We start from the raw sequence: 20106 nt of genomic DNA on the forward strand, positions 1-20106 counted from the left end.
CCACTGCCAAGTACTGGAGAACAACTGATTCATGTAGCTTGTTACCCAGCTTGTGATGTGTGAGATGAGGTAATTTAAAGTGCCTGGAACAGTGTTAAGAGAAATGGAGATAAAATGCTGTGAAGGCTGCTAATGATTTAACAACTGTCTGCACATCCTTCTAAACTCTTTTCTACAGCCTGCACTAATTAAACATGTATGTTCTACAAATTGCGGACTCAGCTTTGTATGTAATGCTATATACTGTCTTTTTCAATATTTTTTCCAAGTAAAATATATACAGCTTGAACTTTGTTTTGAGCAAATGTCTATGTAGTAAGAGCCCTGAAGCAAATTAATGGTAGTGTCTTTCATATGCTTTCAAGAGGCCTTGGGGGCAACTGGGGGGTGAGAAATGGATAAATAAAAAGTGGCTTAAGCAAGTAACTAATTTGTGACTGCAAGCAATATATAATCTTTATTTGTTTTGGTTGTAACTTGTATGAGACTAGAGACAAATCATTGGGCTTTAATTCCCAGAAATACTTAAGGATTTGGTTGGGCTTGGTAACTGTTTGCAAGTGGAGAGCAATGTCAAGATTCTTTCCTGTCTTGCATATGACCCCATGTTTAGTCTTCATTGGCAATTCTGCTTCAGTTCATGCTTTTAAAGCTTGGTCTGCTAGAGGAAATGTGTATAAACTTTCATAATGAGAAGCAGTTAAGTAGTTTTTAAAAAACTTCTAAAAATGTTTTGCTTGCACTTACTGTGAAAGTTTGCTGCATTAGGAGTTACTCTGGACCTGAATAAATGTGGTAGCCTCTTAATATATCAGGTACTGTCTTAGTCTCTCAGTCCTAACTTCCTCAGTGTGAGCTATTCTGAATTTAACAAGTGTTGTAACTCGTTTCACAGAACTGAAGCCCATAGCTATAGAATTGCTGTCATTATTGTTTGCCAAAAATAGGTGGTCCTCTTCATTGTCTATCTGCTCTTCAGCTGGATTAATACTCCTAGTCCTCTCTGAGAGTAAGCTTTCAATATTCTCTGTTCTGTCAACCTTGCTTTTCACTCTTGCCAGTTATCCATGTTCAAGAAGGATAAATTTGTGAGTAGAATTATATATGCTCATATGCAGATGAGGTCTTAGTGCCAGTTAACAGGATACAGATAAATGGTTTGCTGTCTCTACTGGGAAAAGTTGTCATCTACTGTTGTCCTGTGATTGTTAGAGTCATGGAAAATGAAACAGTTGTCAGTCAGCCTTTGACTTGACTGGGACACAGCTCTCCTCTACTTGTATCCTTCCAGATAAGCTCTGTTTTATAGCATAAATGAACTGGTTCTTAAAACATGACCTTGATTTGGTCACAAGTTTGGTACTGTTTCTACAAGGTCATTAGAACCATCACTAATACTCTGATCTCCCTCCTACTGATATCTGTGGTTCACCAGCATGCCTATATTTTTATGCTGAGGTAAGCACTGAAAATACTTGGAATGAGTTTTTCAAGAACTGGTCTTTGAACTACATTAGTAATTTCTTCTAGTCTGAGAATTGATATTAGTGCCTGAAGATTCTTTAGCCAATTCCTTGTCCACTTTAGGATTGTACAAATCCCCTAGACTAATAGTTGGCCTGGTATTTTATCAGCCCCTATTGATATTTATCATCCCTTTGGCCTTAACTTAAAACTGGATTTTTCTATCCCATTCTTCTAGATTTGTTCTAGAGTCCTGATACTATTGCCCAGACCCTTTTTATTGTTTCCTGTCATCCACACATGGTAAACCACTCTCAAGCTGATGGGATGGCTCAAATCCTTTGTTGCTTCTGAGGACTCTTGTGTAGGGCTTTCAGGGCTTTTGGGACTCCTGATTCCCCAACAGTTGTGCACAGTGGGCATCTTTAAGCTTTGTTTCAGTATTGTTTATCTTGCCTATCTCTCTCTGTCCTCACTTCTAAGGAGGTATTTTATAGTTCTGCTGTTCCTTAAATAATAAGAGTTCTGTCCTGTGTGTCTCCCCTCTCACCACCAAAGAAAACTTAAACAACCTTTGGTGTTATATTGAGAAGAAATTACTTAAATCTGGAATCATGTCTGGATACTTCAGGTTCTACTCCATGTTCCTGACTAGTTGCTTTACTTTTATGTTCTCTTACTGACAGATAGTCTACTAATTGTTTTAATTTTGTAAGGTCTGACCTGATTCTCTGGCATCATCTTTCTCTCCAAACCTTTAATCTTGTTGGTCCTTTTCTCATACCTTGTAAGCATGTTTTTTGATCCTCATAATGTCCGTGTATCCAGTTTTATCCAGAGAAGTTGTTCTTGGTTTCCTACTTGGTACACAAATCCACACAACCTTTAGTTTAAAGAAATTGCAGGTTTCCTTTATAGAGAAGTCTTGAGTGCTCTAAGCCCTAAGCTATTAACTGGTTCACTTTTGCATAACAAACATGTAATTTATTTGATAAACAGCTTTTTCATCACTAGTTTTAGCACAATGCCCCTGCTTCTTACTGAAGCTGAAACAAACATGTTGCCAGGCTGAGGGGTAATATTTCTGGATCCAGCAGAATTTCTTCAGATAAATAGAAATAAATTTTCTCTGATAAATTCAGGTTATTCCATTAGCAGGTAGGAACACTGCTGTTGGACTAGAAGAGACAGATGCTTCCCAATTGCTTCTTGGTATACTTTATACCAATGGAAAACGTTAGGTCTCCAGAAACCATGAGTAGAGATTTCTGTACTCACGCATAAACTTCATTTTGTATTTTTAGTGGGGGTTATTGAGAACAACTGGAGAAGCATTTATTGCAAAGGGTGTTTAACTTCCCTTCATGGTAGCATACATTAACAAATGGTTGTTTTCAGGTGTGTGTAAAAGGGCCAAATGTATTTCGTGGCTATTTGAAAGATCCAGAAAAAACAGCAGAAGCTCTGGACAAAGATGGCTGGCTTCATACAGGAGATATTGGGAAATGGCTACCAGTAAGTTAACTTACATAGCTGAAATGTACTTCTGTAGTTATTAGCAGTAATTTATTAAATAAAATATAAAATATTTTGTATTAAACACAATGAATTAGGTGAAAGATGAGTAATTTTAGGAGGAGGGTAATTACTGTTGTAGATAAATCTGTGTGCCTGGGGCTGAAGTATGAGCAGTGTCTGGGGCTTTCCCTAGTTTAGGTTGGATGGGTGCAGAGCCTGTTTCCTTCTTATATTAGTTTGACAGTACTCTGGCTCTAGCACTATTTTACTGTACCAGTGTTGCATGCTTAAGCTGTGGAGATTGGTTTTTCACTTGAAGTGCCTCTTCTCAGTGAAAGTTATTTCTGCCAACAGAATGGTACATTGAAGATCATTGACCGGAAAAAACACATATTTAAACTAGCCCAGGGAGAGTACATTGCACCAGAGAAAATAGAAAATGTGTATTTGAGATGTGAAGCACTTGCTCAGGTGTTTGTCCATGGAGAGAGCTTGCAGGTAAGCATTCTTCAGGTAATTTTAAAAATGAATGCAAGAAGAGACTGCAGGAAAGTCTTCCTTTCCTCCCTCCCCTCACCCCAAACTTCGGGACTGAAATCTTAAACTTTTTAACACTACACACTTCGGTTCTGAATGTACTTTTTGACTCCAGCAGTTATATAGCATGTTTCTGGATTTAGTTTCAGACCAGGTAGTGGAGCTGAATTAATTTGAGTATTAATGACTAAGTTGCTAACAGTGTGCAGGAAAAATAAAAACCACCCAAACGAAGATGTCCAGGTTTTTACAAGTGTAAATTGAAATGTGGTTGTTAACAAGAGTAATTCTCTTAAGCGCAAGCTTCTGAACTGCACTCTGGTCAAGTTGCAGAAAGCAGCAGGATCAGAAATGCTGTCCAAAAACTAACGCTGACTAGTAAGAAATGTGTAGGAACTAAAGTGTTGACTTTAAAAGGAAAAAAAAAAGCTTGACAAAAATTCCTTTTTAGGCCTTCTTAGTAGCTGTTGTGGTACCTGATCCTGAGACTTTGCGCAGCTGGGCCAAGAAAAAGGGATTTGAAGGCTCCTATGAAGAGCTATGCAGAAACAAGGTGAGTCATATCTAACTAAACAGTTAGTTCTTCTGCATCAACTCTTTCAAGCTATACAATGTATTCCTGTATCCACAGGACCTCAAAAAACACATCCTGGAAGACATGGTGATGATTGGGAAAGAATCTGGTTTAAAGTCATTTGAACAGGTAAGATACTTGTGAGAACCGAACAATTCTTTAAACTTCTAAACACCAGTATAATCTGACTCTCCAGAACTGCTTTTAACTTATATCTGGAAAATTTAAGTGATGAGCTTTATGATGTCTGGGCAGTTTTTTTAATAGCCTTGTCTATTTCAAGGAGTGCAGTTTGGCTAGTAACTGTTTACTTTCCAGGTCAAAGACATTGTCATGCACACTGAAATGTTTTCTATTGAAAACGGCCTGCTGACACCAACACTGAAGGCGAAGAGACCAGAACTGCGAAAATATTTCCAGTCACAGATAGATGAACTCTATGCTAATGCCAAAATGTAACTGAATGGAATGAGGAAAGTGGCACACGTCTGATGTCTACTGTTGGCCTTCATATCTGTAATTTGACTACAGCAAACATAGGGAAGGAAACTGTGCAATCATTAACTTGTACAAAAATGGGTACTTGCCATAGGAACACTGAAGAAATGGAACACTGCCTTACTGTCAAGTTGTGTTGCATACTGTTTTTATGGTGACCTACAATTTCCAAAAAGAGCCTTAACTATAAATGGAACTATATGTAAGTTATTTAAGACTTCCTTGGCCAAAAATGGGACTCTCCTTCAACAAGGAGCTAAGGTTTTCTTATTGTCAGCATGTTTGCTGTCTGCAGTGTATTTCTGCAGTTGTCAATTCCACAAAGGATTTGGCAGGTTTGAAAATGCCTCTAAGTATCTTGCATCCTCAGAAGGATTATTTAATCTGTTAAAAAAAAAACCCCATACCAACACCACCACCACCCCCCGAACCCCCCCCAACCAACCACAAAAATAAAAAACAACCCAACCCTTACAGTTGTATAGCTGGTATCACATCTTGCATTAGTCCTAATATTAACTGGGGCAAGGCATCTGAGTTTTTTTCTCCCTTCTGTATCTGCAGCCAGTTCAGAGATGTACTTCTATAAGGTAGAAGTCAGAACTCCACACAAAGGAGACTGATGAATAAAAGTTCCTCAGAGTAAGTCTCCATAAGGTGGTTCTGCAGTGGAAGTGTGGATGCAGTTAATGTTCAGCAAGTGTAGCCTTTGCTACATTAACACCATTCCAGAGTGGTGCCAGCTCTGTAAATGAACAGATCCTAACTCTGGCAAGAACACTAGAGACCTAAAACCAAAACCATTCAGGAGGCTGGGCTATGCTAACAGTCAGGTAAACATTGCACCTGTACTAGCCACTTGTTTCCCTATAATGAATGTGTATTTAAAATGCATTTTTTAAAATGTGCCAGGTCCTCTATAAGCAGAAGAGCTTCTGACATAACCTCTCAGTTTTCTGTGCTTTATGTATGAGCCACTGAGTTCTTCACTGAATAGCAAAATAGGTCAGGTAGAATGTTTTTGCCTGATGCTTTGCAGCAATGGAAGTATTTATATATGTCAACAGATCAGTGTGTTGGCACAGGATAGGTATTTGTTCAGGGATAAAAGCCGAATTCCTGGATAAATTACAAAATAACTAGTTACCTTTTGTTTGAGAAATCAGCAGAAATCAGCCTTATTACAGCATAAGTCTTTTGCTATCCTTAACAGAGTTGGTTTTGCATTAGCATTCATTGCTGTTTTTGAAAACATGGATATATGTAAAATACAAGCACAACAAGGTTTGCACTAAGATTTGTGTGTGACTGTAATGCACTACTCTGTAGCATAATTTCATACATGTGTGCAATTAAGGTACACAAATCCAAGTCAACTGTTAGAGCAGTGGTTTGTTACATTGGAATTCAAATGTTTGCTTAGTGTTGGCTATTTCTATGTTTTATAAAACCAAAACAATTTTCAAAACCAATGAAGGAAACCAAAATAAATATTTCTGCATTTCAACTCAGTGAAGTGTTTGTTTATCAAGGAAAGATGCTGCTAACAAGCCCAGGTGTTATTTGGTAACTGACAAGCTGTAAAACTCCACTGCTACAAACATAAAGGATAAATTCTGGTTGTTGACACTTTACTTTTGGAAGGTAACTTTCTGCTTTGATCTGATATTTATGTGTAAATTTTTGGCCAGTGTCTGTAAGAAAGGGATGCTGTTGTATGTAACTTGCTCCATCAGTATTCTCAAACAAAAGAGACAACTTCATTTTTGTCTTCAGTATGGTTTCTGACAGCTAGGTAGTGTTCTTACCATCATCATAAGTGATTTTTGAGTAAAACCTGGAGTTTTCTTAAACTCTTACGCTGCCTTTGGGTGATAGTGGTTGTTCTTCCTGCGTTGTCATCATTCCTTACCTTCCCACTTAAAGTGTGCATCTGGCTTTAATCAGTGGTGTGGTGTGAAAGACTTCATGGGCAGATTTAGATGAAGCATCACCACCAAGACAATTTTTAGAGCTCAGTGTTAACATTGATGTTATTGTGAAATAATAAGCACAATTCTGTTCCTAGCCATAGTAGCCTTTCTCCTTTTGAGTGATTTTGTGCATTCCTTTATACACTTCTTCCCTACTGAAAGAATTCTAAACCAAATTCTTTGTCACTTATTCAATACCTCAAATTGTGTATGCTGCTTGGAAAGACAAAGTCTCACCACATCTGTCCTAGTGGAGATGGCTAAGAGATAGATGAGGGTTATGTTCTTAACAGATTGTATCAAAGCAAGCCTCCTGGAAGAGCCCTTTATCACTTACAGAAACAAACCTGCACTGTATGTAGTCTCTACAGCTGCTTGTTACCTGCTAAATGGGGCAGGGTACTACAGCCAGCAAATTAGAAGTATAAAGAGTATTTACCACCTGTTAATCCTGAAGTGGTATTTCACTGTGTTTTATCTTATTTGGTTGGACAAAGGGGGGGGTGTGGCATGGCAGCAGCAGATGATCTTTGGAATTCGAGTCACAGAACACCAGCTTGGAAGGGACCTCAAGGATCTTGGCAGAAGCAACCCAAAAGCAAGAAAACTCTTCCCTGGGGATGAAGAGATTGTGGCATGAAAAGGGCCCTTCCCATTAACAGTTTAATTGCTATGTGCCAGAGAACTCCAAGTTTTCAATCTGAATCCTACTTTTTTTGGTGCATGATTATAGCAAATGATCTTTTTTTTGGTATGTTTTTCTAGCTAGAAAGTCTGGGCCTGGTTATGCATAGCACTAGTTCATGGCATGTGTGGGGGAGAGAAGAGGGGTGTGGTGATTTTTTTTTTTTATAGCATAGTCAGACTAGTTGGTAAAAAAAATATTCAGAAAACAACCGTTAGGTGAATTTACTAAACATGAACCCAGACTGGACTGCTGCTCAGCACACACCTTGGATATGCTTGGGCACTGGGGAAAAAAAAATATCTTGGGAAACAGTCTCTTAAAATGTAAAAAATGCACCTGCCAGTGCACAGGTACCTTGGTAATCCACTGTGAACGAGGCCGAGTGCGTTACCAACCGCACGACCTCCCCCCAAGCGCGCTCTCTCCTTCCTTCCGACAGCTCCTCCGTGCCCGGGGCCAGGCCACCCCCCGGGAAGGACAAGGAGGCCCCTTCCTCCGCCCCGCCCCGCCCCTTCGCTCTCAGGCCCCGGCGGCCGGGCCCCGCCCCAGGTCGCCCCGCCCCGCCCGGAGGCGGGGGCAGGCAGTGCGCCTGCGCCAAGTGCGTCTGTCTCGGGCCCCGCCCTTCCGGCCGGCGGCCCCGCCCCGTCCCGGCTCCTGCGCGCCCCGTTTGAATCGCGGCGGGAAAGCGGTGCCGCCGCCGGCGGGAGCGTCCCCTGAGGAGGTTGGGTCGAGGGGCACCGGTGGCCGCGGGGAGCCCCCACCAGGTGGGGCAGGGGGAGCGGCGGGGCCCCGCCCGCCTTCTCCTTTCTCCTGCCGAGGCGGTGGGCCCCGCCTGCGGGCTTCTGGCGCTCGGGGAGGCGGGTCTGGGGGCTCCTGCGTGAGGGAAACGGCAGCGGTGAAGCGAAAGTAAAGGTGTAAATGGCGCTTTGTGTTGTCTTGCATCGTCTTTTTTATTTGAATGTCTCGTTACTAACTTCTGTGTGCTATGCCAGGCGTCGGGCTGGTCGAATAAAGTAAGTTTTACAACTTTTAAAGTGAGTTAATTAACAGAGATTTCCCGTTCTCCCCCAGGTATCGAGACAGAGAAAGCAGATTTGTATCGGGGACGGTTTTTCGGTACCTTTATTCTCAGTTGTATATTTAGCAGCATATACTGACTAGTGAAATGTCCTCAGAGAAGAAAATGAAGGGAAGTCATTCCAGAAATAAATTAAAGGTAAGTTTTGCTGGGTTGAACAGAATTAAAGCAGCAAGTGTTTTATTGTTTTCCCGTGCTCTTACGGCCTTGGCTCCGGCGGTGGCCGCAGAGGTGGTGGTGCGGGGCTTGCTTTGCACAGATGCTGAGAACTGTGCGGTGCAGGCCCTGGCTGGCGCAGTTGGGCGTGCCTGGGGTTTTCTGGTTTTTCTTTTGTAGGAATAGTACATCATCAGGTAAAATGGGCTATTGCCTTTCAAACAGGCAAAAGTTTGAAAACAGTCTTGTAAAATTAAAGGAGACCAGTTTATAGAGGAATTAGTTGATGGGTCTATATTTGCTACTGTAACAAAATTTGTGAGGCACTGCTAAGTGCTGGTAAAATTAAAAGCTCAGGAAATCGGTGTTTTCTGGTTGTAATTCCCTCTCCATGCACACACACAATTAGGAAATTCACTCCCACACAGTATGAATGATGCATTCACAAATATGTCATAAACTAGTGCCATTCTTCTCTACCCTTCTGCTTTACAGAAGTGGCTGTGTAGTACTTGCTTTATAAATTCCATTCTTTATAAAAAGTCTCACTATAGCTTTTCATTTTTTTAAAGTGAAAATAATTGAATTGGACAAGGATGGATATTTATGTAATATAGAGATGAAAGAAGAAATATTTTAATGCCTGAAAAGGCCACAGATCATAGGAACCAGATATTAGACTGTTATAAGATTTATAAGCTTATGCACTTAGTTTTATAAAATAAGACAAAGCTCACACTACAGTATAGTATCAAATATCAGAATATATCAGTTTTATTCCATCACTTCTCTTAGGGGAAAAAACCCCATACCCTAAGGAAAAAACACATGCTTCAAATGCTTTGTATCATAGCTCGTGTAGTCATGATGAGCTTACATTAGTCAATACGGTGCTTGTTAAATGTATTCTAGTCAAATGTTCTTGAATTTCATTGTCATATTTAATTTGTTTTACACTCAAAAAGCTGGATGAACTAGCAGTTAATTTCATACCCTTCCAGGAACACAAAGCCAACTCCCAGCCTCGGAAATTATTTCCACTTGAAGAACCAGATGTCTCAAGGATATTGAAGGTAGCAGAAACAAATCAACTTGAGCTTGATGATTCATTTGGTTAGTATTAACTTGATTGTCATTTAATGTATGATTTCCATGAACAACCCATATGGGCAAAATATTTCAATGCTTACTTAGAAACAGGTATTGTTTCTTTGCCAGATGAAGTTACAGGTGGGAGAGATAGAGGGTTTTTTGAGGGCAGCGTTATGTTCTGTCACTTAGGAAGTAATGAGACTAAGGCTGTAACATGTGCAAGTAAAGTCAATGGAAAAATACTGACTATTCAAGTTTTATAGTCTGAACGGTAGAATCTCACACAATATAACATTGCAATTGCCTAAGAATTTACATTTTGAAATGAAAGTTCAGTATCTTAAGTTATTCTCTGTTAAATTACACAAATTATGAAGTGAAATTTTTGCTACTGTAAGAATATTCATGGCAGCAAACTTAGACATTCACAGGGATGTTGTACTACCACTTTCAAACGTTACTTAAAAAAGCAACGTCACAAACACATACTGGTTTTGATGAAGCGTTAAAACCACTTTCATGCTCTGTATGGGACGTGTGGAGTGAGGCCTCAGAATATTTGAAAAGAATCAATTTAGACAGAATAGGTACCTCTGTGAAGTCCTCTGATGTTAAATATATATAGCTTTTATATGTCAATGCCCCTAAGCAAAATATTTGAAAAACTGTGTAATTAGAAGTTGTAGAGAAAATGTTAAGAGCTGCTTCTCAGCTGTAATAGTTACTATTCTAAGAAAATATGAAAATATACATGTAACTACTAGAAACAGCATTGAAAATGAGCTATAAAGAACAATAGAGCAAAAGGGTTGACTTAAGGGAAAGGCTGGAAAATGAAAAGCTCTTTTCCTTACCTCTATGGTATGGTATTAAAACTGTAAAAAGGATGCCCACTAACACTAATGTAAGCTAACACTAAATTTTTGTGGTAATGTGCTTGAAAGAAGAAATCTATACTGTGGAAGGCATACTAAAACCTTGAAGTTCTCAGAGTTCTAATCTATTTTGGTAGCTACCTTAAAGAATTCTACATTTATAAACATTCTGTAGCAGCTGTAGCTGCCTTCTTATAGCATCCAATAAAGCAGCTAAAATCAGTATTAAAACAGAAAGGTAAAATTTAGAAAGTAGTTGTTTAAATGTGTAGAAGACGTATGCCATAGCAAAGAGAGACTTTAAACTGTACAAAATGTTTTGCTTGCTGTATGCCATACGTATGTGCTGAGCTTTCCTGCACCTTTGCTTTTGGTTTGTAGAGAAATAGCAGGTGGATGAGTATAGAAACTATGAAGCTTTTCACTATATATATATTTCCTAATCCTCAAATAATACTTAACAGGAGTGTTAGTGAGCAAGCCACAAATACTCTAACTAAATGCTTAATGGCAGGCAGTGCTAACATCCCCATGCTCTTTGCCTGAACACATGGGAACAAATTTCATACAGCTTATTTTCCGTTCTTCATAGATCACCCTTTGCACAGTACTGCTGTGGATGATTATGGAGAGGAAGATTCACAAAACGAGTCACTTGGTCATGTTTCAGCACCTCAAAGGAAAAATACAGGAAGAAGGTCTAGTGAAAAACATAATTGCCAGCATTTAATTTAATCTTCAGATTTTTAGATTAAATGGGAAAAATGTTCTGCTTGTCAGGATTTCCTAGTTGCTTATTAAACAGATGTTTTAACTTTAAACTTCCCAGATGAGAAACCAAAAGAGTAAGTAAGGTTGAGGAATGTAGAAAAGAAATGGGAGAATAAGTTAGACTCTGCCTTCTGTAAGCAGTACATTGATTTAAGTAATTATTATATTTTTTTAATATATGAAAGGATTTTAAAATCCCTCTGTGAGGTGTTAATTAGTTATCTACATGATGGTGTCTGAAGTTAAAAGGTGGAAAAATTTAAAAGTAGGTAGAAGACAGTTAAATTATATGTAACAAAAAAATTATTTTAAAAACCTTTTAATGCAAATTTTAGTATATTTCTCATTTGTTAAATCAAATTTGGTTTAAATATGAAAAATCTGAAATAGTTCTTATTTGAATGAAATAGAAGCATTATTATTGTCTTGCTAGAGTATGTATTTTTTTGTGTGTCTTGATTTCCAGCCTCGCCCCCCACCAAGAAAGCCTTCTCCATTCCTGCTAAAATATCCTCAATGATAATTTTGTCTCTGTTTCAAAGTTTCTGCTCAATAACAGCACAGCTATCCCAGTGGTCAGTTAGTACTAGATTTCTAAATTGTGAGGGTTGCTGTTGAGGGATAAGGATTCTGTTCCCTTTATATACCATTTGCAAGTTTTTATGTAGTCCATTTAGGAAACACAAGCTAAATACATAGCAGTACAAAATGTTCCCCAAAACACAGGATTTTGTTGTGAATATTGTTGAAGATCATTCTTTCGCAGTGTGTAGTGGGTTTCTATGTGGATATTTTTCTTTTCCTAGTAAAAAACCACATTACTCAAAAACGTCTGCTGGTGATGTTCAGGAATGCAACACAGCTGATCCTGAAGATGAACCCCTTAAGAAGAACGTGGTACAGAAAAAGTTGCATGAGTATTATCAGTCAATTTAATTTTAACTTACTTCATACCATACCTGCATTAGAGCGGGGGGAGAGGAAGACCTTTCATTTGTTTGTTAGTACTTAACTGTATCCAAAATAATTAATCCTCAAAGTATTCCTGTGAGATGGCCAAGTGAAAAGTTTAAAGCTACCGTCATCATGTCAATGGGCAATATAATAGCCAGGTGTTCCTGGATCTGGGAGCCATTTCTCCTGCTCATTTGGGAATATGTTCTTTTCTTCTTTCAAATATTTTCTCCATATCTGGAATGTATGTTCTTAAAGAATGTCATACTAAATGGAATATAAATCCTCTGTACTTGTTCAGTATTGAACTAAAACGTATTTATGAAAGAACTGAATTATTTATTGATAAAATTAATTTTGAATACATATTAGAATTAAACAAAACCTGCTTGCTTTTGAATGAGTGTTCTTCCACACTTAGACCACAATGAGTGTAAAATGCTTTTGGCCCACTTAGCTTCCAGGCATACAGAGGATGTTAACTATCTGCAGACATGAGAAAGTAGGCCTATGATAAAAGAAGCTATGCAGTAGTTATCATAAAAGTTTTTTATGTATTGAAATTTATTGGAATTGTTGAATATCATGTTGTAAAATTCAGTATGGGGTGTTAGTCTTTCATCAGTAAACTGCATGTATGCAGCCCTCTTGTAGAAGTGCTGTTGGTGTCACAAAGTAGTCGAAGGAGAGAAAGAATTGGGACAGAATGTGGCTGAAAAGGAAGGTGAGCAGGCACTGTTGATCAGTGAACTGTTAATACTGGGCAGTGACTATGCTGAACCGAGGGTCCGTATGCTCCTTAAAATGTTTCTACTCCTGCTGCACGGCCAGTGGCTGTCAGCTGGTCTGTGCGGTCAGGCAGCTGCTCTCTCTCAGCAGTGTGATCACTGCGCTGTGGTCTGGCGAAACAGGCCGAAGTAAATGTTACAGACATTTCAGTCGGGAAGCGCTTTCCTGCAGTCTGCCTAATTGCCATCTCTCAGAAGTTTAAATGAGTAAACCGAGGGGTTTTTTTGGAAGTTAATCTGCTTTTTATATCACAGAAGGCTCTGAATACTACTCAATTCCAGGCGAAAAAGAAGCAGCCTTCAGAGAACACATCAGATCCTTCTGGTAAAGTAGACTCTTCAAAACTTCTGTGTAGCTTCTCCTCATTCAAGATTAATGCTTTTCAATAGTTTTTGTTTCTGGTATGTAGCAACATACTGCTTCTGGAAATGGGAGGTTTTAGTTTGAGTTTTGGTATAGACACTCATGAGCAATGGTTGAATTGAGGGGCTGGTGTGCCACACAGCTCTGATCCCTGTGGTCTGCATCCCTGGACTTGCCTATTGCTCCCCTGAAGGGGTAGAGCATAAGTGTGCATTATCCCTGCACACAGCCTGGTTCACAGAATCACAGAATTGTCTAGGTTGGAAAAGACCTTGAAGATCATCCAGTCCAACCATCAACCCAACATTAACAGTTCCCAACTACACCATATCCCTCAGCGCTGTGGTTCCCTCTGGAGGGAAGCCTGGGTCCATGGGCAGGGAGCTGTAAGACTGTTCAGTGCATCCCTTGGTCTGGGGGCCTGGAGCACCAGCTGTGGGGCAGAACTTGGAGTGCCCTGACTTACAGCAGAGGCACAGCTCTTACTGTGAAGACCTTTGGGATAGGGAGCTTTGAGACTGGCATTTTTCTGAAACAGTACCCCATCACATTCCAAGTACGAGATTTACATTTGGGAGTGTGTGAAGAAACATGGTTTAACTTTCTTGTGAAATTAGTTAATAATACTATTGCAAAGTTTAAAGAACATCTTTGTATATAGCTTTTTTTGGAAGCATATATGGTATTAATACAGAACGTCTACAAATATAACAACTCATTATTCCTTGAGTAATGCAGGTTGCCCAGACTCGGACTACTAGTTTTTACAGCACAAACAGCTATATCTAGGGTACACTGTGCGCTTTATCAGTTAGTTTACTAACATGCTCCTGGACTTGCTTGAAATGATGAAGAATAAGTTGTATATGATTGATCATCCAAATTCTAAAACGTTCCCAGATAAATGTATCGTAGTTGCTCAGCCAAAGACAGATGAAATAATTCGTATATCCCGCTTCTCAAGTTTCATATTCTTAATTTTTAGATCACTATTTTAATAGTGGGCATAATATTTTTTCTGTTATTTTAGGACATGTACCTGAATTGTACAATGCTTATCTTCATTCTGTTGTTTCAGTGGATAGCCCATGTTCTATACAGGTTTGGTGCCCCAAAGAACTGAAGAGATCTCCTAGAGATATTACAGAACTGGATGTTGTTCTGACTGAATTTGAGAAGATAGCAGCAAATTACAGGTAAATATTCTGCTTTCCTATGGCTGAATACTCAAAGTTTTTAAAAAAAAATTACATGTGTTTTTGCTAGTGGGCTGTCCTTTTGGGAATGCAGTGTTGTATGGTTACATTCTGATGTTATTTTAATGATTATTAGGTTTCTGTGATTCAAATATTTTTTCGTATGTGATCTTGAGGTGGTCTCCAGGTATTTGATATTTTTCCAAACATAAGAACAACACATCTCAGCTGTCATTTTTCAATGTAGAAATTAAGCTACTGCAAGTACATGAAAGATCTGCAGTTGCCTGTGCTTCTAGCTGCTTAACATTGGGTTTTATTCATTACTCAAAGGACTAGTTTTGGATGAGATTTCTCCTTACTAAACCAAATGGGTTGTGTTTTGTCCCTCTGACTTCTCCAGACAAAGCATAGAATCAAACATTTGCAGAAAAGCGATCAATGGCTTCTGTTCTGCTTTCAAGGACCAAATCACTGATCTTGTAAGTACACCATAAATAAAATCAATTTTGTGGTAGTGATTGCAGAGCTGTATATTACATTGTAGTCAAAATGCTTTTGGTTTTGTGTTGTCCTTTACGCATTTATTTTATGGTACTTTAAATTTTCTAATCTCTTGTCAGGATAAATAATATGAAAGCACAGTTTGTTGTGTGCAGGTTATGATTTGCTGCCTCTGTGCTGGCTTTCATGAGAATTGCCTTTAGACACAACACTGCTGTCATGCAAGTATGTTGCAAAATTGTCAGCTTTTGAGAATAGGGAAGCATCTAATAATCCTGAAGCCTTTGTCATGTCTAAAGCATTATGTAGTAAAACTGGAGAGCTGCATAATTTGAATGAGCAGTTATGTCAAACACTGTTTTAAAAGCTTATGGACTAGAGTTTTAAAAGGTTGATGATTTAATCTTTATACTGCGTGACAGTGACTCTTGTGTGGAGGCCTGACTAAGGCCTCTAACATAGTTCAGGGAAAATAATCCTTTTTTAATTAACAGTTTGAACCTAACTGTAAAAAGCTTATTAGCTTGGAAGGCTAAGATTTCTTCCTAATTACAACAAGTAAAATAAACTCAGAACTTTGTAGGAGTTCTGGTAAGTACAATGGATAAATACTAAAGCTATAGTTCTAAATGATTCATTAGGATGAGCAAATTTTAAAATGACTAGATTTATGCATTTTATAAAAAGTTATAGAAAAATTAAGCTAGGTAATATTACACTAATTGATACAAGGAGCATTACTTGCTCTAACTGGTGCAAGAGGACTAATTTTATGCAACAGTCTTCCTCTGGCATAGGGAGAGAGGAAAAAATTTCTACACAACTGATACACTTGTAATCTTCCTTTGAACCAGTGTTGATTTTTTTAAAATAGCTTTTTATGTTATTCCAAAGTAATTCTTGCAACCATGTTTTTAGGATAGAAATGAAATCAAGATCCATAGTCAATCTGTAATTGTTCTTTTCATCTGTAGATAGTGGAAGTCCAGGAATTAAAGAATATGAAGAAAAAAAATGCTAAGGTAAATACATATATATCACTAGATTGCATAGCATACAGAGGTGGGCATTGAAATTTCAAAAAGTTGACTAGAAGAAATAAAGTAATTCACAAAAAAGTGTGCAGTAGTACAGAATCAGCTGCACAAATAGAGGATAGGGAAACACCAGAGGTTTTCTGGAGAAGATCTGAGTAAATATGATAGATTGCAAACTCCATATGTATACTGCTATATGGGTGGAAAAAGCACATTAGGATGTGTAGGTATCTATGCATGTGAATTACTTTTTTTTTTTTTTTTTTTTAACTGAGCACTGATGGGGCCTCTGGAGAGCCAATTAAATATTGAGAGCTAACCTTCCAGAAACAGATGAATATAAAATCTAGGAGAGCAGCAAAGATGGTGACCTGTGAGGGTAGAATTGTGTTGCTTAGTTTAAAGGAGAGAAGTCTAAGGGAGCTGCATTCCCTAAATATATGCAACATCTTTGTTCAGAGGAAGGCAGCTCCTCTGTTCATTCAGAGCGAGTAGTAATTGACTGAAAATGCAACAGGGGAATGTTGACAGGAGGAGGAGGTAGTGTAAGAGCAGGAAAACATTGCAGTGGTTTCATTAGGAGAGGTGAATGCCCTACAGCAGAGAGATTTAAGAGCAGGTTAGGCACTGTCTGCCAGAGCCTTTCTGCCCAGATTAACATCACCTGCAAACTTTGATGACAAAATAGCTTTTAACAAGTGAAGTCAACAGAAAGCTTATTCTGGGAGGTAGCAATTAATGTGCTAAAGTCTTGTTAATTTGAGGTGATGTGGTAAGCTCTTCTGCATGCAAAATGAAAATTTTAATATATATCTAGCATTCACAGCCACTTAGTTATCCTTATTTTGCCTCTTATACGTTTGTTTAAAATCAGATTTGTAGTTGCTAAAGTTAAATTTATGATTAGTTTCTGGGTTTTTTTAAAATTGGATGTTGTATTAAAGAAAACTTAATTATGCTTAGTTCCTTAGTTATGGTGATCATACTGAACATACGTTCATACTAGTTTGCTTTTTAAAAACAGAACCAACCAAAACCTTCTAGAGTTGGTGATTGAGTTACAAAAGGAGTTTGTGGCATTTTTATTCTTGTAAATCCAGCGTTCCTTAAGAGAAATTTTGGATGGAGATGAGAGTTTGACATTTTAATAAGCTTTAAAGTGTTTAAAATACGGACATAGAATATGTCCATTTATAAGTTCTGGTATCTTGGAATCTTCCACACCCAGCATCAGAAGCATAAAACCTCAAAGCAAAAAAGCCAATGAAATTTGAGTTGTTTGCCTTTGAAGTTACAGAAACCGTTTCAAAGACTTTCCTCACTATTTGTTTCAGGTAACAACAGACATCAAAAAGAAAAGGCAGCGACTGTTGCAACTCAGAGAAGAGCTAATTGGGTATGTTTCTAATGATGCACAATAATAGCCTGAAGAACTTAAGAAGTCTGGTATTTTGTAACTCAGAAATGAAAGTAATTTTCTTTGTTCTTTATTTTGATGAAACTCTACTTCTGTATTGCTTTCTGGTTTTACAAAAGATCAGGATATAACCTCACCTCTCCATATTTCAGTTGTCTAGATAGTCATTCCCGCAAGTTCTCTTAGCTAACTAGTTCCTGGGATGGTATTACAGACCATACGTTCATAAGAAAAACACTAACTTACAACGGTAATTGCAAAGGTGATGAATCATAAATTTACAAAGGTGATACAGAGGGCTTTTTTGGTTTTGAGGTGGGAGAATGTATTTCACCTGTAATTTGTCAGGGATGCCTCTGAATACACGGTTTGCTTCCATCTCATGTGGCCACACAGTTCCCCTTCTCTAATTTGGCATTGATCTTAATGCCACGTAGATACACAACACAGAAATTATGTTCTTTGGAAGAACGATTAGACTTCCCCAAATCCAGCTGGTTACTAGTGACAAGCTTTATACTGAAGCTGCATGTAACATACATGCTGTAAGTTAATGCTGTAGGGAACCGTGGGTTTGGGTCCACAAAGGCAGATTAAAAGCCCTTTCTGTATGGCCGTGAGAGTTTTGTTTCCTTTGCAGTACTATGGACAAAATTCATGCAAAGAACTAATTAAAGGCATCTCTCAATATGGGTTTGAACCCCCTCACAGATTGAAAGCTGTCTTCACATTTTTTGTTTGTTGTATTTTAATCCTTTGATCACCTTAAGAAAGCTTTTATTGCTACAACGCTGTTAAACAAAAATGGCTGGTGGTGTTCAGTTCGTGGAGCGCTATTTTAATGGGTTGAGCCCTCCTGCTTACTTAGGCAGAGGTGTATGTAGTTTGTAGATTCTGAGTATGCTTCAGCGTAAGCACTGACCACCTCGGCCTACAAGCAGGTGTGTGCAGAAGCAGAACACCAGGTACTTCACTTGAAAAACTTAAGTGCTTAAGAAGGAATGGCTATATTGTCAGACTCAAAAGAGAAATGTGGAAAAAAAGCTTGGGGTTTTTTTGTTGATTTGGACCCATGCTCCTGTTTAAATAATATGCTGGTTGTTCTAATTAAACAGTATGTTATATTAACCTATGTTTTTGTATTTCTGATCAACCTTTCCCTTAAGCCTTCAGAGGAAATAATTACTCATTAAATAAATATGCAGATATAGTCATCAAAGCCTTGATCTTTTTCAGAGCTGAAGCACAACTGATACAACTACAAAGAGAATATGCTGAGGTACAAGAAAGGAAATCTTCCTTGAGGCAAGCAACTGAATTAATTACTGATTTAAAGGAACTACAGCAAGAGTGTTTGGATTATAGAGAAGAAAACCCAAAAGAAAAAGTGGTAGTAAGTACATATTTTGTGTGTGTTTCTGAACTGTTCTGGATCAGCCCCTCACCCTTCTTTCTTTCCTGGACTGATGGGCATTTCTATTAATGTTTAACTTACACTAAATAGCATTATTTTGTTAATTGTCTTTGTGGAAGCAACTTGAGAATCATTGCTTTAACTGTACTGTAGTATCTCATTTTTTTGGTCTCATGTTAGAAACTAAAGTATTACAAGAGAGGATTCTGCTACCTTGCTGTCTGTGTCCAGGAGTTCAAAGGACATAAAAGTGTAACAGTTGTCCTCAGGTCTAACATTTTTTTTATAGAAATTGAAGAAAGATTAACAGTGAGAAGCAAGTAATCGTGGTTTTTTGTTATTACTGTTCAAAGGTAGGGAGAGCTCTGGTACTTACATGTCCGTTCTGTAAGGTATTGAATGCTAGGAACAACACTTGTGTTTCATGACCAGAGTAACTTCTCATGTAGTCTTAGAACTCATTCCCTGTTTGCTGTGGCTCATGACCTGGTGTGGTATTTTCTGTGCTACATGCCTGCCACGTGTAAGGGAAATCCTACCATTTCAGAAGAGTTCCTAATGTTGGCTATTCTTCACTTTTAAAAATCATGTTGCACCATTTCAGATAGAGGAAAAATAAATACAGATATGTAAGTGATTTTTCCAAGAGTTAAAAATGTCGCCTTGTCATTTTATTTCCTTAACAACAGTATGGAACTTCCAGCCTCCCTGCTCTTCTGGTGGAGTCGCGGAGAATTCTAGGAGCAGAAAGACACTTTCAGAATATTAATAAGAAACTAGAAGAAGCTCTGGCTGTACAAAGAGGGAAGTTATCAGAGAAACATTAAGTGTTTTTTAATAGATTGACATTCGTTAGGAACAATTCTTAGACTGGTCGGTGCTTTGTTTAATCATTGTTGCTCTATTTTGCTTCAATGTTTAAAAGAAGTCAGTGGCTTCATCAGAGACTGTATCTTTCTATTGTCAAATAGTCTGTGTGAGAATTTACTCAGAATGTCAGTGCAATTAATGAAATAGCGATTCCAGTTAAAGTAGTAAAGCTTTTCTGTGCTCTGTTAGCAATGTTGGTTTGTACTCTTGGGCTATTAATGTGATCGTGAAAGTAATATATACTTTTAAAAGAGAACACATAGACTTTAGTTGAACTATTGATAGACAAATCTCTTTATTGAATTTGTATTTGAAATAAATAATTTTCTCCCATTTCT

At 38.2% G+C, this 20106-nt stretch overlaps 2 protein-coding genes across 3 annotated transcripts in view; both read left to right on the top strand.

The window, feature by feature from the left end:
- The window catches only part of ACSL1 (acyl-CoA synthetase long chain family member 1), a 40891-nt gene extending 34793 nt beyond the window's left edge, over positions 1-6098 (top strand). The window contains exons 17-21 of the mRNA XM_074866390.1: positions 2863-2979; positions 3337-3480; positions 3971-4072; positions 4151-4222; positions 4412-6098. Of these exons, the coding sequence (XP_074722491.1) occupies positions 2863-2979; positions 3337-3480; positions 3971-4072; positions 4151-4222; positions 4412-4552 (576 nt within the window). The 3' untranslated portion in view covers positions 4553-6098. The remainder of the gene's footprint in view (positions 1-2862; positions 2980-3336; positions 3481-3970; positions 4073-4150; positions 4223-4411) is intronic.
- A 2234-nt stretch (positions 6099-8332) lies between these two features.
- On the top strand, positions 8333-20101 carry CENPU (centromere protein U). 2 transcript variants are annotated; one of them, XM_074866393.1, is made up of 11 exons: positions 8333-8468; positions 9488-9599; positions 11046-11151; positions 12031-12121; positions 13222-13291; positions 14409-14526; positions 14930-15008; positions 16005-16052; positions 17402-17463; positions 18721-18877; positions 19588-20101. In XM_074866393.1, exons 1-11 carry the CDS (start codon positions 8418-8420, stop codon positions 19723-19725), a joined length of 1032 nt encoding a protein of 343 aa, XP_074722494.1. In that variant the 5' UTR covers positions 8333-8417; the 3' UTR covers positions 19726-20101. The 2 variants fall into 2 exon arrangements, with proteins under 2 accessions (XP_074722494.1, XP_074722495.1); XM_074866394.1 differs by having other exon boundaries at positions 13225-13291.
- The last annotated feature ends 5 nt before the right edge of the window (positions 20102-20106 follow it).

This window comes from Strix uralensis, chromosome 4 (assembly GCF_047716275.1).
Source record: "Strix uralensis isolate ZFMK-TIS-50842 chromosome 4, bStrUra1, whole genome shotgun sequence".
In the NCBI taxonomy this organism is placed as follows: Eukaryota; Metazoa; Chordata; class Aves; order Strigiformes; family Strigidae; genus Strix; species Strix uralensis.